The sequence below is a fragment of the Mixophyes fleayi genome, chromosome 4 (assembly GCF_038048845.1).
Source record: "Mixophyes fleayi isolate aMixFle1 chromosome 4, aMixFle1.hap1, whole genome shotgun sequence".
In the NCBI taxonomy this organism is placed as follows: Eukaryota; Metazoa; Chordata; class Amphibia; order Anura; family Limnodynastidae; genus Mixophyes; species Mixophyes fleayi.
In genome coordinates this window covers 196,207,583-196,235,218 of record NC_134405.1, presented here as the reverse complement: position 1 = coordinate 196,235,218, position 27,636 = coordinate 196,207,583, and the positions used below count along the sequence as shown (strand labels likewise).

The 27,636-nt window shown below is 38.9% G+C and overlaps 1 protein-coding gene across 1 annotated transcript in view; it reads left to right on the top strand.

The window, feature by feature from the left end:
• Positions 1 to 27,636, top strand: part of NELL2 (neural EGFL like 2) — a 252,389-nt gene that overhangs the window by 188,192 nt on the left and 36,561 nt on the right. The window contains exons 13-15 of the mRNA XM_075209076.1: positions 9,382 to 9,507; positions 23,805 to 23,927; positions 25,366 to 25,461. Of these exons, the coding sequence (XP_075065177.1) occupies positions 9,382 to 9,507; positions 23,805 to 23,927; positions 25,366 to 25,461 (345 nt within the window). The remainder of the gene's footprint in view (positions 1 to 9,381; positions 9,508 to 23,804; positions 23,928 to 25,365; positions 25,462 to 27,636) is intronic.

Genomic DNA, 27,636 nt, shown 5'->3' with positions numbered 1-27,636 from the left:
CCCTCAGCTACTGACACCAACATGCCTCTCAGACAAATAAAGAACTGGTAGCTGCTCAAATCAATGTATAGGCTATAACAGGTGCATGAAAGGGTGGGGTTATCCTAAAAGGAAAAAACACAGACAAATTCCCCCAGCACACTGCTATAGCCAGCAACAGATCTGCTATTTCTACTGTAGATAAAAATGCAAAAGTCTCAGTTGCACACATTTACAAATGTATGTTGAAGCCACCCACCACTCCAATGTGCTTTTGCTAATAGGGTGGTCCTACTCTAAACAATGAGAGTCCCATATATTTGGGCCACTTCAACTAAAACCCAGGTTACTGTGCTTACTACAAATTTAAATTTCAACACTTTTAAAAGGGACGGAATAGTGCATCTATGGAACTCATAACATAATGACACACACGAAGAGCAGGGGGATCTCTACTGCTTACCCAGACTGGAAAGAGGCAGGGGATATTATATATATATATATATATATATATATATATATATATATATATATATATGCACACCAAATGGACAAAAGTATTCGGACATTTGACCATTACACCACCAGGGACTGTAATGACATTGTATTCAAATACATATACTTTAATATGGAGTTAGTCCCCCTTTTGTAGCAATAACAGCTTCCACTCTTCTTGGAAGGCTATCCACAAGATGTTGGAGTGTTTCTGTGGGAATTTGTGCTTATTCATTCTGTAGAGCATTTATGAGGTCAGGCACTGATTTAGGACGAGAAGGCCTGGCTCGCAATCTCCGTTCCAGTTCATCCAAAAGGCGTTTGATGGGGTTGAGGTCAGGGTTCTGTGCGGGCCAGTCAAGTTCTTTCACACAGAACTCCTCAAATCATGTCTTTGTAGTCCTTGCTTTGTGCACTGGGACACAGTCATATTGGAATAGAAAAGGGCCTTTCCCAAACTGTTGTCACAAAGTTAAAATCATAAAATTGTCCAAAATAGCTTGGTATGCTAAAACATTAAGACTGCCCTTCACTGTAGATAATTGGCCTAGCACAAACCCTTAAAAACAGCCTGTCGTGAACATAGAGAACTTACAGTTATTTATAAGGAATAAATCATAACTGCAGTATAAATGTTATGTGAAATAAATCCATTGATCAGTTTAACTAAAGTGTAAAATGTGAAGACAGAAACTCTGTTGTATGTGTATTTGATGGCTCAGCGCATTCTAGTGTGAGAAGATAACCATGTCATCTGTAGCAGCTTCAAAGGGCTCTTGCTGTGAGATATATCCTAACACAAGTTAGTTTTTAGACACCTGAATAGACTTTGTGGGGCCGGTCACAGCTGGACATCCTTGCAGCCTAAGGCAGCATTTTTAAGGCCTATACAGGTATATAGAAATATGATCTTCAAAAGGAAAATGTCTTCAAAGTTCATATTTTGGAAAATTCGGATGCCACCCCATACTGAGGAGCAGAAATCACACCAGGGTTGTGAATGACAGGTACAGGTGGTATCCGGGAACAGCTAAAATTGCATATCTTTGGAAAAGGTATGTCACATTGTCAAAATTACATCATGTTTGGTATCTAAAGATGGAAAAAGTCATAAGGGATTTATTAATAATAATAATGGGTCTGTGTGACGCTCCACAGAAAAGTTAGGTCACATGGTAGAATTGAGTAGTATATCAGACAACATGCAAATGGTGATTGAAAAAGTGTCACAGGCCACAACCCCCCGGGAGTAGGAAGAGGTGTGGAAGTGTCTTTAAAAAGCTGAAACCAGTTACAGCAAATTTGTCAGACTTCTTGGGAAATCAATTCACATTGATAAACTGTCCAGCTTCCAAGCCAATTTCCCTTGGTCAGAAAAGGCAATTCACATAAGTGCTGACAAAATTAACACATAATTTATTCAAATACAATTAAAACCCATAAACAGTAAATATTATTACCAAAATTTACAATATAAAATGAATGCGATAAACCGGTATTTCCCAAATCTAAACCCATTCCGATTGAATATGTAGGCATGCATATATTTGAACCCGTACTAATATATCAACATATGAACCAGCAATTGTGGATAGTTCAGTTGATTCATAATAATATATGGTCCAGATTTTATTGTATAACTGAGAACTCAAATAGTCCTATTGGATCCAAATCAGCGTTATCACTCAGTCCAATAAAAAAAGGGGGGAATGGGTAATATCTAGCCGCACCAATAATAGCATATATTGGTATATAGTATTCCTATGGTGGCGTCTCAATCAAGACATTCAGAACAACATAGATGTATCAATTAGGACGCCAATATGCATCCAATGTTTATAAATCGATGATATAACTTATCTTTCTGGAGACTCCTGTAGAGTGCCGTCCGTTGGAATGGCCATTCGGTCCGGATGATAAGTTTGATAAACCTCACATGGAGCAGTTGATAGTGTTCTGGCTGCCGATCAGGAACCTATTTGTATGTGGCAATTTCATCAGATTGCCAAGTGGAAGCTGCAGACAATTAGCCGTTTAAATCCCGAGATAGATGGTTCTTTTAGCGCCTGTAACTTTTGTTTTTTTAATTCACGTAAATGCTACTCTGAATGTAACCCCTTTTATTTTAAACTGTTTTGCTTCTTATGTTAATCTATTAATCATTTATTCATTATTTATTTTTTATATCTGTATGCCCTGTACTTTTGTATATTAAATCTATAATTTAATATGTTGCGTCCTTGATACTCTAATTCATTAGCCTGTTACAAAGAATATAGCTCGGCCAAATTAACCCTTTGAATGCCAGTGTGTGATTTGTTGATATATTTGATTAACAAGCTGTGTGTGCTTGCATTTACATTTGTGTTACAGTCTGGAGGTGTGAAGAGTTAACCCTTTGCTTGCTGGTGTGGGTCTTGCTAGTCTGTGGATAGCTAGAAGCCTTGTGTGCCAGTGTGGGGCAGTAAATTGGGATCCTATTGCCCGTATTCAATAGGTGGTGGGAAACCTGAAGTGTATGAGGTGTTAGCGCTGTTTGGGAGCGATTCAATAGTTCTATAACCTGTGTGATAGGTAAAGAAAGACTGCGGGCTGGAATCGTGTGACCTCATACAGCAAACACCCCCAAAGTCACGGCAGCTGGGAGTGTGTTTGTGACACAGCCACATACCAAAAACATACTGGTGGGTTAGTTGGCTGCTAATAATTTGACCCTGTGTGTCTGTGTGAGTGTTAGGGAATTTAAATTGTAAGCCCAAATGGGGCAGGGACTGATGTGATTGAGTTCTCTGTGTAGCGCTGCGGAATTAGTAGCGCTATATAAATAAATGATGATGATGACACCATTATCCCTCCTCCACCAAACTTCACAGTTGGCATAATGCAGTCAGGCAGGTAATGTTCTCCTGGCATCCGCCAAACCCAGACTCGCCCATATTACTGCCAAACAGAGAAGCGTGATTCCTCACTCCACAGAACACGTTTCTACTGCTCCACAGTCCAGTGTCGGTGTGCTTTACACCCCTCCTTCCATAGCTTGACATTGGTCTTGGTGATATGAGGCTTGCATGCAGCTGCTCAGCCATGGAAACCTTCTTGAGAAGCTTTTCCTCAGATACAAATAATCTCCCTGGTGTTTTAAAATGCAAATGACAACAATCTAGGACGTCCACCCACTTCACAGCGCTTCTGTCACTAAATATAAATATATATATATATATAAATTAATGTGGTGCTTAGTGTATGTATGTATGTATGTATGTATATATATATATCTATATCTATATATATATATATACACACATATATATATATATATATATATATATATATATATATATATATATACTAAGCACCACATTAATGAACGCCAGAGAAATCTATGATTTCTTTGGCGTTCTTGCTTTGATATTACACAGATACTTAAACTTGACATAATTATGCAGAAGCCATTTCTGCATGATCTGGGGTAAAATTATGCTTCATAAAAAGGCTTTCCTATTAAAAGTCACTGTGAGGAACACGACCAGGGCTGCCAAGAGGAATTCAGGGCCCCGGTACAACAAATTCATGGGGCCCCCCTTATAGCGAATAAGCAAAAAAAATGCAGGGGTGTGGTCACACGATTGGGGGAGTGGCAATGCGCCGTTGGGGCGTGGCTAGCACATCAAAATCACTAGGTCCTGAATTCACCAGAGCGTGACATTTGTCCAAGCACTCCTGACTTTCAGGACATCTAGCACCCTTGTGTAGTATAGGAAGAATGCAGTGTGTACCATCTACCTTACACACACTACATTGCCAAAACTCCCTGTGCCATCACACACATTACTGTGCCCCTTTATCATCACCACGCTATGATCACAATGCGCCCTCCATGCTGCCTTTGCCCCTTTCTTCATCCCCCTGTGCCATGCTGCCTTTGTTCCCTCCTTTCATAATCCCCCTGTGCCATGCCGCCTTTGTCCCTCTTTTTTTATCCCCCTGTGCCATGCTGACTTTATCCCTCTTTTCTTTATCCCCCTGTGCCATGCTGCCTTTGTCCCTCTTTTCTTTACCCCCCTGTGCTATGCTGCCTTTGTCCCCCTTTCTTTATCCCCCTGTGCCATGCTGCCTTTGTCCCCCTTTCTTTATCCCCCTGTGCCATGCTGCCTTTGTCCCCCTTTCTTTAACCCCCTGTGCCATGCTGCCTTTGTCCCCCTTTCTTTAACCCCCTTTGCCATGCTGCCTTTGTCCCCCTTTCTTTAACCCCCTGTGCCATGCTGCCTTTGTCCCCCTTTCTTTAACCCCCTGTGCCATGCTGCCTTTGTCCCCCTTTCTGTAACCCCCTGTGCCATGCTGCCTTTGTCCCCCTTTCTTTAACCCCCTTTGCCATGCTGCCTCTGTCCCCCTTTCTGTAACCCCCTGTGCCATGCTGCCTTTGTCCCCCTTTCTTTAACCCCCTTTGCCATGCTGCCTTTGTCCCCCTTTCTGTAACCCCCTGTGCCATGCTGCCTTTGTCCCCCTTTCTTTAACCCCCTTTGCCATGCTGCCTTTGTCCCCCTTTCTGTAACCCCCTGTGCCATGCTGCCTTTGTCCCCCTTTCTTTAACCCCCTTTGCCATGCTGCCTTTGTCCCCCTTTCTTTATCCCCCTGTGCCATGCTGCCTTTGTCCCCCTTTCTGTAACCCCCTGTGCCATGCTGCCTTTGTCCCCCTTTCTGTAACCCCCTGTGCCATGCTGCCTTTGTCCCCCTTTCTGTAACCCCCTGTGCCATGCTGCCTTTGTCCCCCTTTCTTTAACCGCCTGTGCCATGCTGCCTTTGTCCCCCTTTCTTTATCCCCCTGTGCCATGCTGCCTTTGTCCCCCTTTCTGTAACCCCCTGTGCCATGCTGCCTTTGTCCCCCTTTCTGTAACCCCCTTTGCCATGCTGCCTTTGTCCCCCTTTCTTTAACCCCCTGTGGCTCTCTGCGTTTCTCCTCTTTCACTTACCTCTGTATTGCTGTCTTTCAACTTTATTTTCTTCTCTCTTCTGTCTTCTGCCTTCTATGCTCGGATCTTCACTGAATGTCGGGCGTGGCGTGATGACGTCACGCCTGACATTCATTGCAAGCAGAGAGGTGGAAGAGGGCCGCCAGGGCCGCGATCATGTGAGTATTTCTATACACACATGATCGCACCGCCGCCCCTCCCCTCCGGGGGAAAAAACACATTAGAAAAAAAAAAGAGTGATGACCTGGGCCGGGCCCCCTGGCGGCCCTGGGTAATTAGTACCCGCTCCCCCCCCCCCTCTCGGCGGCCCTGACCACGATGCACAAGCTATTGAAGAAAGGAATCATTTTAAAATGTGATTAATACATCCAGAAAACCCTAAGTCCCAAGAATTCTGGTTAAGAAAACACATAACTGCATATTGATATTGGGCCTGGGCCTTCTTGTGTTGTGTGTAAATAAAACATTGGAACTTTTTTATACATTGTGTGGGAGATATGGAAGCAGATGGATGGACTGGAACAGTGGCGGATGACAGAGCAAGGTGGGAGGAAGGATCGGGGAAGATTTCCCTGTGTGTGTCTCTTTTCTAGATAGCCCCTCCACTTCTAGCGCCTGTATTGAACATGAACTTATTGATTGAGCGACTTCCTTTTCTATATTGTTGTTCACAAACAATGTATATACTAATCAAAACAGTTGCATAAGAGGCTTTGAGAAAGTGTGAGTAAGCTCACAAACTAGCAGTTAACTAGAGCAGATAGCATATCACCTCTCGCAAATGTGTCTTTTGGCTTTTGTAAGTAATTACATTATGTGAAATAATGGAAATTCTGATGAAAACATCTCCAGTGAATGTCCTCTTCTTTTACTGACTTCTTATGACATACAATTACAAAAAATAGACCTTTACATTTGCCTTCCTCCCCATTCTCTATAGTCACCCACTATTCCTGGTTCCATCTAAACCCTGCAGTAGTTTACTTACCCCTCTGCTTCTCCTTGCTGTCCCCTTTTGGCTTCTCTCTATTGACAGCGCTTTGATGTTCTTAATTAATCTTTGTCTGGAGGCTGGGACTGAAGCAAATAGCGGCAACTGTGGGGCCCCGGCATCTTGGGAGTGGAGGCAGACATGCTGCCTAGACGGGGGCCACCCTGCTGTATCCTTAATTACGCGCAGATGTCTCTTCCCACACCAACTCTCACATCTCAGGTGCAGCTGCTGCATAGAAATGGTGCCCGCTACCTCCCTTAATTCACTGCGGAGGCCCCCGCCCCTAGTAAATTTGTTTGGGAACCTGGGCTAGTGGGGCCCCCCTCTGCTGTTGGGCCCCATATAGTTGTACTCCCTGTACCCCCCTGATGGCCATCCTGCTAGCCACCACTCACTCATATCTGTCTTTACATTATTCTGCACTGCTCTGTAACATGTATCACTACCCTAAATGTTTGTTGCATAGATTCTTGTTAACATAATGCTTCTTGTCGGTGACCAAGTTGCCTTTGAATCATCATGGCTCAAGCAGATCATCTGCATGCATTCATGTAAAGAAAACAGATGCTCTGTACAGTCTCTCAGGCCCAATGGACAATTGCAGGCTTTTTCTGTTACTAGGAATCATACTCCCTGTTTTGATGCATTCTAGCCACATGTATGTTCTGTACAGTAAAGCTTTATATATCAGAAAAAAACTGAAAACTATATAATCCATTTGCCCAATTTATCTAAACTAAAATGTATATTTTCTTTATACATTTTTATTAGCTTGGATGAGCATTATATTGGTCAAACTAGTAAAATAGCAACTAAGAAAACAATTATTTAAAGCATTAAAGTGGTGGGAAATATGTTTCTGACCTTGTAGGTCAAATACAAGCAGCAAGTATGAATTTAATTACAAGTCTGTATACCATTGCATGGTATTTAGATGTCAAGGTAATTAGGAAAGACAGTCAGCTGATATGCATGCTAATCTCTATGTGCTAGAGAGACTTTAGAGTGTAGATAGAAACACATTCAAACTTGGCAGGAAGGAAAAAATGTTTTCCCTTATTTAGAATAGGCTATAAATGAGGTATAAAGCAATGATGCAGTGGATAAAAAATGATTACTACTAATAGTAAATACAAAATGAGCCTATAATGTTTTTTTCTTGTGGTGTGTACTGCATCACTATATACAATCTCCACAACTAGAAAGTTATATCAAGCTATAATACAAAAGTTGAACCGTCAAATCGGTATAGAAATTGAACAGTTCTGCGCTTCACTAAAAGCAAATTATTATTTCATTAAAGAGCATTTTACTGCTTTCATAAACACATATGGAGATTACTTTAGTACACATCCTCAGGTGCACCATGTTGCAACCCTACTTTTCAGTGGAATAGGTGTGGTAACAATATCTCTAATTGGTGCTAGTTGATGAGCCAGTTGAGCTAAATGCTAAAAAAAACAAACTGTTTCTTATATATGGGGGAGGAAATAATTATTTCTAAATATGCATATGTATAGGGCAGGTAATTTAGCTTTGGAACCATCCACATTTTCAGAAAAAGTCCTATTAGTAAATGGAGATATATGTTTTTTGTGACGGTTTCAAAATATTAGAGGGAAAGTGGCAGCTGCCTCAGGCACCAGAAGGATTGGGGCACAGACTTGGTTTTTAACATACAATTACCCTACATTTGTGGTTTTGAGGTCACACATAATATAGGGGCCCTACAACATTAGTACGTAGGCATGTGAGGTCAGGAGAGCAGTTGGCATCTTTGAGTAACACAACACCTTGTCCATCCCAGAACTAGAAAATGTGTTTTTTTCTTGTAGAATATAGATATATTTTAACTTTAGACGTGCTAGGAATAGGCAGAAGAGATGAATATCTCTATAAACTAAGATTTACATGCACAGTAATTAACATTAATATCCCTTTCTTAACAATTTGACCGCTGCGTTTTATATATTAGGAGAATACATCAAATCTAAAATAAATGCTAATCCAGCATAAAAATATATTTTTAGCATTTGCAAAAATACATGTAACATTTCCATTAACATGACACACTTTTAAATGCAAACTTGCAAGCTACTATTTATGTTATTAGCTGGTTTAGGTGCTAAAAGTTTCCCTGTAACTTCTGTTAGACACAGCTAATGGGGTAATAAATATCATTCTGATCTTGTCATATATGGAGCAAGTTTAAGCAATATGTACATTGCTTCCACATGCCTATATAGACCTTTTGTGGAACTGAGTGACAGACAGTTTTGTAGAATTTGTTATTATATATAATATATTTTTTTATTTCCTCGCTATTTATTTGCCAAGAATTTACTTGCAAAGAGGACAATAGAGTCTCAAGGAATCTTGTCATTATAGGATGTCCTAAAATCCTTAATTCTCTTACTGTAAATTATTTATTTTGCACTACACTAACATTTTGGAGGAGATTCAATTGCTTGCGATGTGGACCGCGGACATCACAGCGATGCCCGGCTGCGCGTATTGCCAGCCATTACAATACAAATCTCTGTTCATTTTTCTGCGCTCTTCTGTGGAGTGCGAGAGACACTAAGCAGAGATTCCTGCCATAAGTCCGTGGACGTTCCAGAGACACCTCGTGCCGAATTCAATCTCCCCCTTTGTTAGTCTGTATTTAAACCCATGTGTTTTGAAATCTCAAATTATATAGCTGGAAACTTATTAGTGTATGTCAACGAAATTGTGTAACTTTTTTTAAAAATTAAAGTGCAATCTTAACAATTGTCTATAATAGAGGCACAATAAGCCTGGTTGATATTGTTCTCACGAACCACTAACTTTTATGTAATAGAATCGGTTTGCATCAATAGACTTATATCTTATGTATACGGACTGGAGTAACTGGATCTGTAAGCTTAATATCATGATTTTCTCTCCATATCAAATCACCAGATATTGATGAGTGCGCTGAAGGACGCCATTATTGCCGGGAGAACACTGTTTGTGTGAATACTCCAGGATCTTTCATGTGCATTTGCCAAACAGGCTACATCAAAATTGATGATTATTCCTGCACAGGTATGGGCAAAACCATTTCTATTTAATTTGCTTAATAACTTGTGAAAATTATAACTATGTTTTCAAATAATTTATTGATAAATGATCATATTATAAGTGAAATTCACTACTAACGTCTAGAAAAAAGTTAGCTTTATCAAAGTAATATTCCAGCTTTTAGGCTATGACTACGCTCTTTAATTGCATATAGCCCAATAGCCAAAAATGGTTGTGTGCAGCTAGTTTCCTAGAGAACTTATCAAGGTCTTGGGGGTGGGGCGGGGGCTAGCATAGTGGGAACATCCAAGTGGGTGTTCTCAAAGAGGCTGTTCAGGAGTCTGTGTACTTTATCCCAAAAGGGAGTTATTATGGGGCATGGCCACCATATATAAACCATAGTGCCCCTGTGTCCACAGTTTCTCTAGCAATCAGGTGAGACAGGAAAATGTTTTATTGAGCCTTGCAGGGGTGTAGTACCACCCAAAGTACACTTCGTAGAAAGTTTCCTTGATATTCATTGAGAAGTTGCTTTTAGCGATTCCAAGTCTCATGTACTCCCATGTCTCCTCGACCTGTGGAAAACCTAGGCCCTTCTCCCTTTTCATCCAATGGTAATTTTGTGTGTATTTCAATGTATATTTTTACAGTGTTCTTTTTTTTTTTAAAAAAAAAGAATGTGCAAACAAATAATGAACTTCAGCATGAAAGGCTTCTATGCAATAAAATCATGCACATTTAATAAATATATAGAAATATACAGATATGTATATATATATATATATGTATATATATATATATATATATATATATATATATATATATATATATATTTATATAATGTATGTATAAATAATCATCAACTGTTCAGCCACCAGATTTTAACATTCTGTGCAGAGATCTAAAGTTACTTTTATATATTTGATCTAGCAAGCTATAAAATATATAGCTTACTAATGACAGAAAGGCAATTAAAAATATCTGCAGGCAATACTAACAGATCACTTGTAAGATGAATCCTTTGATCACTAAAGGCACTTCGTGTTTTTGTGGCATAATGATTTCACAGTAATTGTAACACATGGCTGGTTTTGTTGGAAGCAAATGTGAAAGCTATTTCTCTTATGAGGTATATGCTTTTAATTATGTATGGTAAATACACAAAAAAATGTATATTGTATTTCCAATTGTAATTTCAATAACAACAGAAGTATAAAATCAATGTGCAAGCTATTTATATAATGTATTAAAATATTAGCAGACCGACCATGATGTGTAATCTATCTATCCGTGCATGGTCATTTATATATTCACTCGTCATAATTCATGCACTGCTTCTTAAAGCTATGTGGTCTCAAAAGACCAGTGTAAATTAAGTTCATATGAGTTAGTTTTCAGTTTAGTTTTGAGTGTGAGTAGATCACTTCACAGTTAAAGTTTTATGTGTACATAGCGAATATTCAATTTGAGTGCATCAGGCCAACAAGAAATCAAGTGCTGTCTAGTTTTTTATATATATATATATATATATATATATATATATATATAATATATAAATGTCTAGTGGCGTGTGTTAGTCTGTCTGTGTGTGTGTGGAAAAAATAAAACCAAGCTTCAGCACCACCTGCTGGGCGGAGTTATACACTGACCTACTAAATTCTTAGTGTGTGTGGAAAAAAAAATTCAGAAAGGGCTGAAATTTGGTAAACTAAGATGTTTTTAATTTGTTAATTTAATTTGGTAATTGTTAAAAGTGTTTATAAAGATTTAAAAAAAATATATATATATTTCTTGAAGGAGAAGTGACAGTTGGGAGTGGTTGGTGGTTGCCGGGGGTGACAGTGGGGAGTGGTTGGTGGTTGCCGGGGGTGACAGTGGGGAGTGGTTGGTGGTTGAGGCCTGGGCTATGGCCCAAATGCATGACAAGAACCTTTTTAACACCTTAAGTAGCTTGATTTGACTAGAATGCATGAGTATCATGCACGGGTTAACTTTATATATATATATGTATACATATATATATATATATATATATATATATATATATATATAGCACACTCATTGTAAAGTCAAATACATAGCATAAAGATGTTTAGGGAAAACTTTTGGGTTTAAGGTAAAATACAATTAAAATCAAGTCACTATTTCTAATGTCAGACATGTAATAGGGCTGACTTAGCTTGAATTCCAACTAGATGGTCCTTGGTAACGACAATAGCCAATACAATGTAGTCTATCATGTATTTTTAATTAAGCACAATAGGCACATTCCTATAAGCAAGAGTAGAAAATCAGTGGGAATTGCAGGTTAACCAAATCTAGAGGATACACGTTATATAAACACTTGTTTTAATGTCCTTTTAATGGCATATACAACTCCGCTATTACCAAAAACGTAAATGTTCAAACAGTATCATAAAACTGACACACTAAAAATACAAATATCATAAAAGCTCTCAAAATGTATTGTTTTACAAGGCAAAAATTACATATAAGTATATATAAAAACCCAACTCTCCTTCTCTTATAAGCTCATGTGTCAAAGTGTCTCTCTGTCATCTTCACTTGTCCCAACCCTAGACACAGAATGAAACTGTATTTTCTATTTGTTCCTATTACCAAACCACATTGACGTAGCTTACTAAAGCTGTATGGTCCCTTTTTTCTTACATACTTGAGCCACTGAATTTAGTCATTATATTCCAGCACCAAACTGAGGAGATAGATTTAATAATGTACTTTACTAAAGGAAGACAATATCTCTGTGACCCAGAGCAATCATAAGTTATGGTTATTTTATTGTACTATTGAATCAGAAAATAGCAATCCATGTTAGCAAATTATATAGTATATGTATGACATGCCATGTGTTCATTTATACTGACAGGTAATAAAGGGGGGCAGTTGTTATTTGCTATACATTGAGATCAGGTTTGACTTAATTTATGTTCCTTAAGGCAGCCCTCACATATGGTTTAGTTCCATTGTCAGCTGAGCATCAACAGGATAAAAATTGACACCCCTGGAAGGTATATAGCAGTCTCTGAAATATATCTAACAAGAAAAAAATATGGGTGGGAAATTGGAGCTGCCATTTATTGCTCCCTCTTTAGTTTGCTCTGGACATAAAGCAGGAAGCACAATTTCCTAGTTCTTATGAAATTTGTAAGTTACTTTTGATTAGTAAAGATCAGGATTTTTTTGTAGAACCACCGTGTCTGAATGTGTATTTACATCGAAGTTGTTCTAACCTTCTAGAGGATGTGATGGCTATCAAAAACATTACTTTTAGAGTGAACATGAGTGATACTTTCTATAATGATTCAAATGGTTTTACTCTTAGGGACATATTCAATTGATGGCGGGATCGCCGAAAATCCCGCGCTCAAAAAATATTACCGTTATTACGGTAATCCTGCATGGGAAAAGCGTTAATACGGTAATTTACTCACTGGATTTCAGCTCGCAGCTCCCTCCAGTGAGATATTACCGTAATAACGGTAATATTTTTTTGAGCGCGGGATTTTTGGCGATCCCGCCATCAATTGAATATGCCCCTGGAGTTTCTAAAATAAGATTGAAGTCCCAAGAGTCCACAAATGAATTTATGCAAGGTTGAATTATTTTTGCGGCTTGAATTTTTTTGCTAGATCACCTGATATTAATCTTGTGTTCAGAAACACTTAATGTGTACACCTGTACCTTCAATGTACAAAATAAAAGTCCTTTCTGTAAACTGTAAGTCCAATATTTTAAGTTAACATCTAGTGCTTTAATTATGGAGTTGAACCATTCAAGAAATGTTTTCCATACGCTGTAATATACTATAGAAGTAATCCTCAATCACTGTCCAAAACATCTATACTCTTCAATAGTGACCACACAACCTATACACCATTCAAAGAGAGACTCTGTGGATTTGGGTGACAAAGTGGACTCTGATGTAGGTCTGACCAACTTGGTAGTGGCCAAAATGTAAGAATTGCTATGACTTCTACAAATTTCCTTTGTATTTTCTTCCACATTAGTGCAATTAGAGGAATATGGGGTGAACATACCCCAGTTTGAAAGAAAGTTTCTCAGTACAGAGGTTCATGTGTCACTGTTACAAAACTCCCCCAGCATCCTATGTACAATATTGTAGTCAATTGTAAGTTCATTGCTCCGATCCATTCAACACACAAGACAAATGTTTGGTCTCTATGAGTCATGGGACTTACATTGTATAAATACAATGTGGGCAACCCCCTCTTGCACCCCAGTCTGTACATGGTGAGTGCAGAGGACCTATGTCTGTTTTTGTTTATACAATGTAAGTCCCATGACTCTTGCACCCCATTCTTTACATTAATTAATTCCAACTTGTGTCAGGTGAGTCCCAGGCAATTTGTTTTTTAAACTTGCTCAGAACATGTAGGGAAATTTAACTGATAATGCCCACACTAAAGCAAAATTATTAGGACAAGCCAGCAAACCTGTGGTTAAAAAAAAGTCCAGATTCATAGAGACCAAACATCTGTCTTGTGTTGAATGTATCGGAGCAATGAACTTACAATTGACTACAATATTGTACATAGGATGCTGGGGGAGTTTTGTAACAGTGACACATGAACCTCTTTACTGAGAAACTTTCTTAAACCCACCCCTCTTATATTTAGGAACTTTTGGATGAGTGCCAAATAGACTTTTGATGGTTGAGACTAAATGATAAGACTGACAGGATGTGAGACATGGTAACATGTTCATAAACAATAAAAGTTTTAACGACTGTTTCCTTTAATTATATGGGAACAAGATCTGTACTATGGTAGATCTACAACATATTGAGGGTGCACCCTTACATTTCCCACATACATAACAATTTTTATTTGCAGTGTGGTGGGGGCTAGGATAATGGTTTACAGTGATAAAAATATTAAGTCAATTTGTGGAACTACATGGCAGCCATTATTGTGTTTGCTGCCCCATCCACTTCTGTTGGCATAACAGGGCCAGCAAGTTCAAGCTACTTTTAACTCTAAATTCCACTTGCGCAGTAAAACAATACAAAGTTAATAAAATGATCAAAAGATCAGGGCAATCAAAACAGTTTAAAGGTCCAAATCAGACCAAATTCGATGAAAATAAATTCAGTATTGATTAAATACACCAAGTTCAAGGAAGGTTAAGTGTATGTAGGGACAAACCAGAGTCAGAAAGATCCGTAGCTCAGAAAAAGGTTAAAGATTACTCAACAAGTCAACAAGATGCATTGTAGCCGAGATCCAGCCAGACACAACTATAATAACAAGGAGGGACAGAAAGTAACAATATTGAGAAATGAAATGTAACGATTTGTTCTTTTTTTTCCTGGTAAAATCTATGGACCTGAGTCATTAAGGCAAAAGAGGAGTAAATGTTCTCTGGGACAAACCATGTTACAATGCAAGGGGTGCAAATTACTTTATTATTTTGCACATAAGTTAAATACTGGCTGTTTTTTCATCTAACACACAAGTACTTAATAGCTTTATTATTACACTGAAATTTAAAGTTGATCTAGGACATACCCTATCCCAACTATAAATCTGTCCTCACATTTGAAATTTACCTCCCCTTGAATGCAACATGGTTTTGCCCAGGTGCAAATGTTACTCCTTTTCTATGCTTTGCTCTCCTTAATGACTCAGGCCCTATATGTCTATCTTAAGAATATAAAACTACAAGTATTACTCTGCCAGTGAATGCTACAACAAATAGACAGATTTGTGGCTGTTTCTTGCATTGTCTCTTGTTTTCACACTACATACACAGGCCATAAATGTTTTTCAACTAATCAGTGTCCAAATTAAGAATATATAGGTTTAGTCTTTTCCATATCTATTATGTTTCCCTTGTGGGTGTAGATAACCTAATGGCTATACCTGCATACACCAAACTTCTAATGAGATCAAAGTAAAATACAGGGAAAGACAAGAAGTGTAGAATAGTTTACTTATGTTTCTATTATATAAAAAATGATTTAAATAGTTTTCATTACTGTGGTGCTAAACTGCTAAGACGGCTCTACAGACCTGTTACCCCTAATTACCAGAGAAAATTTATTGTCAGCAACAGTAATTACAGATGGTAATTTGTGTCATTTACCTTGTTATAGATCAATGGATGTGACGGATTTGGGAAAAACCATCTGTCACACACTGTTAATTTTCAAGATATGGGATTTGTGCACTGCAGTGGGTGGCAGTTGATGAAGAAATTAACAATATCACCAATGACATCAAGGCTTTATGAGCCTTGATCCTGTATAAAGTAGGCAGCTGTCTGTGTATCCTTTCTTCTAATCTGAAGAGCTCAATATTTTTTAGAACAATTAAAAATCCTATATAAATTGCATACGTTGTAAATTCTATATACTGTTTACTTTGCAACAGTTATTGTAAATGTCATAGGGTACCTTTTTCTTTCCATTCTCTTACCTGTGCCCTAGTATCCCCTCTTAGGGAGATGAGCGCATTCCACAGTGTAAAAAGATACATACACAATGGAGTCGCTATGCTTCACCTTGTGAAAGCTCTCTCTCTGCTTAGTAGAATACTTTACTATGTAAAGTACATATTACAAATGCCCCTGCAGACGAAAGGACTGCAATAAATAGAATAAACTGCAAGATAGTTCTGAATTACAGCTTTAAAAATTTTGCAAAGTGAACACACCAAACAGAACAACCAACATGTCAATAAACATGTTTTTCTCTCTGCTGTTTGTTATAACTATGGTTTTTCTTCTATTTTCTCTTATTATTCATGTGAGTGTAGAGACCTCTCCTTGTCTAGCTGCCACATGTTCCTTGGGCTAGGGCCCCATAACTTTAAAGCATATATTTAGAATATGAGTGTAATATGAAATTTGCTCCTCCCTAACATTACCATGTAATTGCTTTTCTCTGCTAAAGTGCAATATGAAGACACAAAACAGGTCCCATTAGAAGTATAGGATGACTCCTGAAGACATCAACATCCATCTTCATAATAGGCAATACAAATCTATGACAAGGCCAGTAGCTAATAAGTTCCCAGCTCCGCCACTGTCTACAAAACCAGAACATTCCCAATATGAGCACATGTCATATTCACAGGAGGAGGATATTTTTTGTGGGTAGTACTTATAGCCCTAGGGAGGGCTCACGAAAGTCACCTACGCCTTCCAAGCTGGAGTCTGGGAAAGCAGCAGAAAAACCATATGCAGATGACTCTATTGTGCTCCGTCTCCTTGAGGCGGCAGCCTGTCCCAGACAATCATATTAAAGTTTCTAAGGACTCAGGAGGGGGATACTATACCAAATAGTCCTTAATCTATTTGGACAGCCCAAGAATGTACTGACTAGGTAAGGACTAAGGATGAGCGGGCTCAGATTCCGCTAATCCGAGCCCACCCGAACAGTGCGGATCCGACGGGATCCGAGCACTGTTCGGGTATTTCCGGCGCCAAAAAAATGAAACTGAGGCTCTGACGTCCAAGTCTCACGTCGGATCTCGCGAGACTCGGATTGCATAAATTCCCCGCTAGCGGCTGCCATTTTCATTTGGGCTGTGATCAGGGTAGAGGGAGGTTGTAGGGTAGTGGTACTCCTGCGTGATCAGTCCAGTTGTGCTTTATGCTTGTGTCCAGTGCTCTGTCCTTGCTGAGTCCAGTGGTTCTTTTGTCCTGTGCTCTGTCCTGCTGAGTCCAGTGGTGCTTTGGCCAGTGTCTGTCCTGCTGAGTCCAGTGGTGCTTTAGTCCTGTGCATTTTTGTGCTAAGTCCATAGTAATTGTCTAATTATTAAAAACTCCCAAAAAAATAAAAAAAATAAATAAAAAAAATTATACAAAAAAAGTAAAAAAAAATCTTAAAAAATAATTTAAAAAGTATAAAAAAATTCTAGAGCAATATATTATTGCAGTCCTGAAATATTAGTACTGCAATACCTACATTCACTGTTTCTGCAGTCCAAAAAATAGGAACTGCAATCTATATTACTACGTTCACTGTTTAAGCAGTCCAAAAAATAGAACTGCAATCTATATTACTACGTTCAATTTTTAAGCAGTGCAAGAGAATAGGAACTGCAATCTATATTACATTTACTACGTTCATTCTTTAAGCAGTTCCAGAGAATAGGTACTGCAATCTATATTACATTTAATACGTTCAATTTTTAAGCAGTGCAAGAGAATAGGTACTGCAATCTATATTACATTTACTACGTTCAATTTTTAAGCATTTCCAAAGTGTGTGTGGTTTAGGGGTACACTCGTTAGTGCTGCATATAATGGAGTACAAAAATTTGGAGGATAAAGTAGGGAAAGAGCAAGACCTACTTCCTCCTAATGCTGAAGCTGCTGCCACTAGTCATGACATAGATGCTGAAATGCCATCAACGTCGTCTGCCAAGGCCGATGCCCAATTTCCTAGTACAGGGCATGTAAAATCCAAAGTTGACTAAAATTACCAAAAAAAGAAAATTAAAAACATCTGAGGAGAAACGAAAAATGGCCAATATGCCATTTACGACACGTAGTGGCAAGGAACGGCTTAGGCGCTGGCCCGTGTTCAGGACTAGTGGTTCAGCTTCACCCAAGGATCTAAGCCCTCCTCCTCCTCCTCTCCCCCCTCTAAAAAATTTAAGAGACTTAAGCTGTCATCAATAACACAGCAAACAACTCTGCCTTCTAAACAGATGACATCACAAATCCCCAAGGCGAGTCCAAGGGTGTTGGTGATTGCGAAGCCTGACCTTCCCATCTCTGTACGGGAAGAGGTGGCTCCTTCCACCATTTGCAGCACGCCCTCTGCATATGCTGGAAGGATGACCCACAGTCCAGTTACAAACTTGGCTAATGAAGGTGTGAATGTTGTACACCGGGAGGAGGATATTGATGTAGCTGGTGCTGAGGAGGAACTTGACGTGGAGGATGCTGATGTGGTTATCACAAATGAGCCACCAGGGGGGGAAACAGTTGTTGTCATGCATGGTCAAAAGACCAAAAAATCCACCTCTTCTGTCTGGAGTTATTTTTATCCCAATCCAGACAACAAATGTATGGCCATATGTAGCTTATGTAAAGCTCAAATAAGCAGGGATAAGGATCTTGGCCACCTAGGGACATCCTCACTTATACGTCACCTGAAGAACCTTCAAAATTCAGTGTTTAGTTCAGGACCTGTGGCTAGGACCGTCAGCAGTCCAGGGACACCTAAATCCCTTAGTCATGTTGGATACATACCACCAACACCCTCCTCGTCAACTTCCTCCACGATCTCCATCAGATTTAGTCCTGCAGGCCATGTCACCAGCCAGACAGAGTCCTCTTCAATACGGGATTCATCCGAGGAATCCTGCAGCGATACGCCTACTACTGCCACTGCTGCTGTTGCTGCTGGTAGTCGGTCATCTTCCCAGAGGGGAAGTCGTAAGACCGCTACGTCTTTCACCAAACAATTGACCGTCCAACAGTCATTTGCCAGGAGCACCAAGTACGACACTAGTCATCCTATGGCAAAGCGGATAACTGCGTCAATAACAGCAATGTTGGTGTTAGATGTACGTCTGGTGTCCACCATCAGTGGAGTGGGATTTAGACGGTTGATGGAGGTATTGTGTCCCCGGTACCAAATCCCGTTGAGATTCCACTTCACTAGGCAGGCGATACCAAAGATGTACAGAGAAGTAAGAACAAGTGTCCTCAGTGCTCTGAAAAATGTGGTTGTACCCACTGTCCACTTAACTACGGACATGTGGACAAGTGGTTCAGGGCAAACTAAGGACTATATGACTGTGACAGCCCACTGGGTAGATGCATCGCCTTCCGCAGCAACAGCAGCAGCTGCATCAGTAGCAGCATCTCCACAATGGCTGCTCGTGCCAAGGCAGGCAACGTTGTGTATCACAGGTTTTAGTAAGAGGCACAACGCTGACAACCTCTTAGAAAAACTGAGGGAAATAATCTCGGAGTGGCTTACCCCACTTAGACTCTCCAGGGGATTTGTGGTGTCAGACAACGCCAGTAACATTGTGCGGGCATTACATATGGGCAATTTCCAGCACGTCCCATGTTTTGCCCACACTGTTAATTTGGTGGTGCAGCATTAGCTCAAGAGTGACAGGGGTGTGCAGGAGATGCATGCGGTGGCCCGCAAAATTGCTGGACACTTTCGGCATTCTGCCAGTGCCTACCGCAGACTCGAGCAACATCAAAAAAGTCTGAACCTGCCCTGCCATCACCTCAAACAAGAGGTTGTGACACGCTGGAACTCCACCCTCTATATGCTGCAGAGGATGGAGGAGCAGCAAAAGACCATTCAAGCCTACACAGCCACCTACGACATAGGAAAAGGAGTGGTGATGCGCCTGAGTCAAGCGCAGTGGAGACTGATTTCCGTGTTGTGCAAGGTTCTGCAGCCGTTTGAACTTGCCACACGAGAAGTCAGTTCCGACACTGCCAGCTTGAGTCAGGTGATTCCACTGATCAGGCTGTTGCAGAAGCAGCTGGAGAAAGTGAGGGAGGAGCTGGTAAACCATTGCGATTCCACCAAGCATGTAGCTCTTGTGGATGAAGCCCTTCGTACGCTTTGCCAGGATCCGAGGTTGGTCACTCTTTTAAAGTCAGAGGAATACATTCTGGCCACCGTGCTCGATTCTCGGTTTAAAGCGTATGTTGTGTCTCTGTTTCCGGTGGACACAAGTCTACAGAGGTGCAAAGACCTGCTGGTCAGGAAATTGTCCTCTGAAGAGGACCGTGACATGCCAACAGCTCCACCTTCATATTCTTCCACACCTGTGGCAGCGAGGGAAAAACTCAGTTTTCCTAAAAGACCCGCTAGCGGGGATGCAGACAACATCTGGTCCGGACTGAAGGACCTGCCAACCATTGCAGACATGTCTACTGTCGCTGCATTGGATGCTGTCACAATAGAAAAAATGGTGGAGGATTATTTTTCTGACACCATCCAAATAGACATGTCAGAGAGTCCATATTGTTACTGGCAGGGAAAAAAAGGCAGTTTGGAAGCCCCTGTACAAACTGGCTCTATTTTACCTGAGTTGTCCCCCCTCCAGTGTGTACTTGGAAAGAGTTTTTAGTGCAGCGGGGAACCTGGTCAGTGAGCGGCGAAGGAGGTTGCTTCCGCAGAACGTTGAAGAAATGATGTTCATAAAAATGAATTATCAATTCCTCAATCAAGTACAGCACTGGCCTCCAGATACTACAGAGGGACCTGTGGTTGTGGAGTCCAGCGGGGACGAATTGATAATGTGTGAGGATGAGGAAGTACACACTGAAGGGGAGAGAAATCAGAGGATGAGGATGAGGACGACATCTTGCCTCAGTAGAGCCTGTTTAGTTTGTACAGGGAAAGATGAATAGCTTTTTTGGTGTGGGGGCCCAAACAAACCAATTATTTCAGCCACAGTAGGCCCTGTCGCTGAAATGATTGGTTTGTTAAAGTGCGCATGTCCTATTTCAACAACATCAGGGTGGGTGGGAGGGCCCAAGGACAATTCCATCTTGCAACTCTTTTTTTGGCATTATGTGACCATTCAACAGTCGTTTGCCATGAGCACAAAGTAAAACAAAATTAAAACAAATTAAACAAATTAAACCAAAAGTATAATATAACTTATAAACACTACCCTTGAAAGCTTGAGCCTTTAAATGAAAAAGTCACTCTTCATTGCACAAAGATTTGCAACAGGGACAGTTTTTTTGTTCACAAAGTCAACAAATAACACTTCGACCCTGTCTGTCTTTGACATACTTGATGGGATCTCAATGATGAATGCTCTGTACCATGGTTGGAGGAGGTATTGTGGCCCCGGTACCAAATTGGGTACCGGGCCCACTCCACTACGCAGTCCAGAAAGCTACCTCGGTGCAACGTTTTGGACTAAAAACAATATTGTGAGGTGTTCAGAATAGACTGGAAATTAGTGGACATGATTGTTATTGAATGTTATTGAGGTTAATAATAGCGTAGGAGTGGAAAAAAAACAAAAAAAATGGATTTTAGTGCTTTTTATGCTTTTTTAAATATAAATCAGAACCCAGTCAGGTGATTTGGCAAAACAAATCAGAAGCCAAAACCTCAAGCTAATCAGAACCCAAAACCCAAAACACTAAAAGTGCCCGGTGCACACCCTTAGTAAGGGCGGGTCATTCCACACTCAATTAGTTGCCCAGATCCCGAATTCATCCACGGAGCAGTGTCAATGTTAAAGGGACCATATACGAGATTCACCAGAAGTAACTATGTCTGGGTCATCATAAAGTACCCCTAAAAATTGAAAGAATGCTTCTATGCAAGAAAGGATAGATTTTAGTGGCTTAAGTCAGAATTGGGAATTGATAGATTGAGTGTAAAGAAAGTATTAAGTGCAATCGAACCTAGTGCCAGATGTGTAAGCAAAAGAAAGAGGGACATGGTAAGAAAACTGCATCTAAGCAATGAAGACAGACAAAATTGCATGATCAAATCTGTATAAATAAAATATAAAGCTAGCCTGAAAGAAACTAAGCATGAACTTGTCTCTTCCAAACTCTTAGAACTTGCCTCATGAATTATAAGTTGCCATTTAGGCCAAATATTGGACAACTAAGTATTGATATGTAAATATTCCATCTTATTTCTTCATTGTTTCCTATTGCCACAATATTATGTGTTAAAATCAATGTTGTTTAACTAAAGCAACTGTAACATATTATGTTTGCTTTAAAACAGTAAGATAATGAGTTTTATGTTAACAAAATTTTAACCCAAAAAAAAAAAGGTTGATTAGAAATATTATACATGGTGCCTGATTTTTTTTCTTTCTAAATTTCAACACAGCCACGCCAGGTGCAGCTTAGAAATAGGACCCTTAGCAGTCTAATGCTGAAGATACTTTTTTTTTGTTTGTTTTCTTTTTCTTTTGCCTTTTTTTTTTAAAAAAAAAAAAAAAGATACTTGATTATATTTTACAAATAACCATATAAGGGAAACAGGCAAGACAGGTGAAACAAAAATACAGTGTAGTTTCCCAGAAACAAGCTGAAGATACATTTTTCTGCCCCAACCCTGGTAACCTTCTGTCTCCTCCAAAGGGATTTGGGATCCCATATTTAAGTGCACGCTCCCCTTCTCCCCTCTCATTCGCTCTCAATTACATGTGAAAATGAATACATTATTATGCCTACAGATTTTTAGAAACCAATGGCTACAAAAAGGTTAATCTGCACCTTGATTAATTCTGATTTTTTTCCTCAGTTCAACTTAAAACCCACATTATAACTTCTAATTAGAGCATACAGAATAAGAATTGTTACTGGTGGGTCTATTTATTTAAAAAAAAACACAAAAAATGTATTCTTATTTAATAATAAAGCCTTTTTGTCTGTGGGCACCCTGAGATGGCGTTAGCAATCAAAGGACTGTGGCATTTGTATAAGTGGAATAAATTTATTCTCAGGAGGTAACCTTACCATTCTGTAACTGTCAAAGTTGTATTAGTATGAAAAATACAGCTCTAATTATCCATATGTAGAAAATACTTTTAAAAAAGATGACCACTAATAATATGTATATAGCAACACGACAGACCCAATTTGGTTTGCAAATTGTTTCTTAAAATAGTTCTCCAGACTAGTAGGCAGGATTTTAAGGCTAGCAGATGGGCCTGTGAACCATTTTAAATAGCATAGCAATTATTCAATTTCAGAAATCATGTTTTTGTTATATATTGCTACTTATAGGAATTCTTTTATTTTTAAATGATGCCATAATATTTACATGAAATTTAATTGGAAAGTCGAGCCACATCCAATAACTGTGCACACAAGTATGAAAAAAATGTAAGTTATTTACTCAAATAACACTTAATAATTTTTCTGTTTTTTTCTGATTTTCACTTATTTGCAGAAATGTACCTACTATGCTGATGAAAGTGAATACATTTGTTTTATCAATGTGCTTTTTATTTTGTATTTACCGTTCAAAGATTTTACCTTTTAGTTTCTCTCCATGTATAGTTTGATATGATTAATACATTTCAACAGCCATATTCTTTTTTTACATTAATATAAATATTAACACAGTAAAATACTGGATATTATATAACTCAGTGGTTGAACTGGGGTTGTATACAGTGGTATGCCATTCCACTACTTTTACTGCTGCCTTTATTGTAAAGCTATTAAAGTCCATTCCCTTATATCCACATTACATTTTTCATACCGCCACTTCTAAATTTCCACTTTGACCACTGATAAAACTGATATTTAAATGACCTCAAGTATTCTGGATTAGTATATGCCCTTTTCTCTTTCAGAACACAATGAGTGTGCAACAAAGCAGCATAGTTGTCATGAGAATGCGTTGTGTTTTAATACTGTGGGCGGACATTACTGCATGTGTCAGCCGGGATACACAGGAAATGGCACTATATGCAAAGGTAAAGTTACAAAATAATATGATGTAATAATATTATCCAGTATTTAGATGGCTATAACCTGTTATTTATTGTACAATTGCAAAAGGGTGCAAATGCATTGCATATAAATGTAAACAGAAACAAAATGGTAAAGAAGGCTCTGTAGAAAAGTGGAATGAAAGCATTATTAAATGTAACAGAGCCTAGTGCCAGATGTATTAGTAAAAGAGCTTATGATCTAAAAGAAGAGGGGGACAAAAGAGCAGAAGACATGGGCTGTTTTTTTTACACATTGCACTGTACATCTGTTAACATTTTGCCTCGTTACCATAATGTGATTCCTAAATCATTAAAACTTTTTTCCTTGTAGTACCAGTACTGATCACTTGGTGGACTCTTAGTGCACATTGTGAAAGTCATTAATTCATAATTCAGCGCATAGTATAGATCAGAGATGTCCTCAAGGGCTACTAACAGTTCATGTTTTCAGGATTTCTGTCTGTAGAAACAGGTGGGATAATTACTGACCCAGCCAAATAGATTAACTCACCTGTGCATGATTAAAGAAATCCTGAAAACATGAAATGTTGGTAGCCCTTAAGGCTACCAACGGTTCTGGAGGAAAGAACATCCTCATCTGTCATCACCATCAACATCTTCTCTGGACCAAGGTGTTTGAATTTCCCAGTGAAGCAGTTGATAATAATGACTTGTCTGCATTTTCCCTCTAAAACAATCAGGAATTATTGTCAACTTCTACCTGATCCATTCAAACAGCTTTGGGAAAGTGACTGATAATGATGACTTCCATCTCTTTGACCCAGATACATATATACACTAAAAATACAGCTAATAATGATGACTGACGTATCTCTGCTCCGGATGCAAGATGCAATTTTGTGTATGTTCTTGGCATGTTTTTGTGTTTCCCAGAGCAACCAATCAGCTTATAGCTATCATTTATCTAGCACATTCTAGACAATGAGAGCTAGCATCTGATTGATTGCTATGGGCAACACCTCCACTCTCTTTTTAGAAGGTTTGATGAATCTACCTCATTATCTTTGGTGATCTCAGAGAGGGTCTCATTCACAGCTGTTTATATATGGGATAATGCCCTTCTTACACACACACACACACACACACACAAATCTGAGGTACTTCTAACATCTGTAATACTTTACTGTAGGGTTGCATGATTCCTTATAATACAGAAATCTTCTTTATGAAAACAAGTGATGAACTCAGAACTTAATGTTTACACTGGTATTATTTACAAGAGCTTACATATATAAACATCACTGATGTATTATACAACTTGTTGAATAACTCGCATATTATAATGTAAAATAACATTTTAAATGTTTACAGTTTTGAAACATTGGAAATAAATTATGAATTAATATTTCAGCGGTCAGATTACATAGTTTATGCCTGTTTGTTTTTTTGTTTTTTTAAGCTTTTTGTAAGGATGCCTGTAGGAATGGAGGGACTTGTATTGCTCCTAATATGTGTGCTTGTCCACAAGGATTCACTGGGCCAAGCTGTGAAACAGGTAAGAGATATATTCCAAGTAATGGACTGACATTTCAATCCCGGTAGAACCATGATATATTGTGATACTGTGTATTAATGTGTTTATGAAGCACAATAGCTGAAGGAACATTTCAATTTTGTAAGAAATAAATTGTCGATCTCCGTTTCAGGCATAGGAAAAATATTCTTTCTGCAATGTCTTGTTACTCCTCATAGAGAAGTGCTGTAATTACTTATTAACAATATTTTCTTACTGTTGCAAGAGAAAGAGAAGTATTCTGCTCAGGGGCACTCTGGAGTCCTTCCCTCTTTCAAATAGGGATACATCTTCTGAGTTTATTAAACCCGGGATGGAGGAGATCCGTGCCTCTTCCCCATCCTTAGACTTCTTATTGCTTTCTAATAACTTATAAGGAGCCACATCTTTTGAAACAGGGGACTCTCCTCTTTCAACCGATACTTACTGTGGCTGTACATGCCAGGATGGGGGAGATCGGGCACTTTTATTTAACATCAACAACTTTTTCACATTTCAGTTGCACACAGTGAAACAGCCATTTATGATCTGTACCTTCAAAACACAGTCTATATTAATTTATTAGGATTCAGTGGCATCACTGAGACTAGAGTGCATTGTTGTACCACATTAAGCTATATATTTCTTCCTCTGATGCTATCTTCTCTCATGACTTGGTAAGAAATATTATACATCATAACCCAGATATATTTCACATACTATTTTAAACATTCATGGCAACGCTGCAAACATGTCACAATATCTGCATAAACATCACTGTGAGTATGCAAATAAAATGGATGAATATGTGCAAAGTGAATTGCAAGCCATTTGTGCTTCTATATCACGGATAGGAAATCAATATTTCTCTACACCATTTCTTTCATTTGTTATGAGGCAAGGTTAATTTATGCCTTCTGGCATGTCTATGAATTTTATCACAAAGAGTAATTTGCAATGGACGTGACAGATGCTATAAACAACATCTAAATATTTATGTTGGAAAAATTGCTGTGCGCAAAATAAACATATATCACATTCTCTACCCCCTTCAACTGGCTATAGCTATTAATATGTATAGAGTGCCGTGTGCTATAGCTACGTTTTAAGATAAATTTGAAGAATAAAGCAAGATTATGTGTTCATGCATTTACTGTTAGGGTTATACATGCAAACGTTTTCATTTATTTAATCAAACAGCTTTGAAAATTTAAATCCAGGACACTGACTATCACATTAAATTGCAGCCCATATCTGCAATATATATATATATATATATATATATATATCATGCACGGGTTAACTTGTGTATATATATATATATATATATATATATATATATATATATATATATACACAAGTTAACCCGTGCATGATACTCATGCATTCTAGTCAAATCAAGCTACTTAAGGTGTTAAAAAGGTTCTTGTCATGCATTTGGGCCTAGCCCAGGCCTCCTCAGGGGAAGAGCGTTACTTCCCGATGCAAGCGCCCTTTTTTAACGTGGTTTTGTCCACATGTCACCACCTCATCATTTTTCTCCATCACCTCATCCTTCATCTTCATCGCCACATCCTTCATCAAGCTACTTAAGGTGTTAAAAACTCCCCACTGTCACCCCCGGCAACCACCAACCACTCCCAACTGTCACTTCTCCTTCAAGAAATATATAGGTCAGTGTATAACTCTGCCCAGCAGGTGGCGCTGCAGATTGCGTTGTTTTTTTCACACACGCCACTAGGCATTTATATAGTAGAGATATATATATATATATATATATACACACACAAGTTAACCTGTGCATGATACTCAAATCAAGCTACTTAAGGTGTTAAAAAGGTTCTTGTCATCTTCATCCCCACACACACACACCGCTAGGCTTTTATATATTAGATAATGCTAAGAATTTAGTAGGTCAGTGTAGTATATAACTCTGCCCAGCAGGTGGCGCTGCAGCTTGAGCACTCTGTCACCCGGTAGTTTTTTACACACACACACACACACACACACACACACACACACACACACACTAACACAGCATGTGTGTTCATGAGGTAAAATTACCTCACGAAAATGAGTTTGAGCCCTCAACTCGTAAATTTAGCCCTTACTACCCCTCCCACGGGGGGAAGGGGGGATGATGGAAGTTAACTGACTTCACTATTATAATTTTTTGGT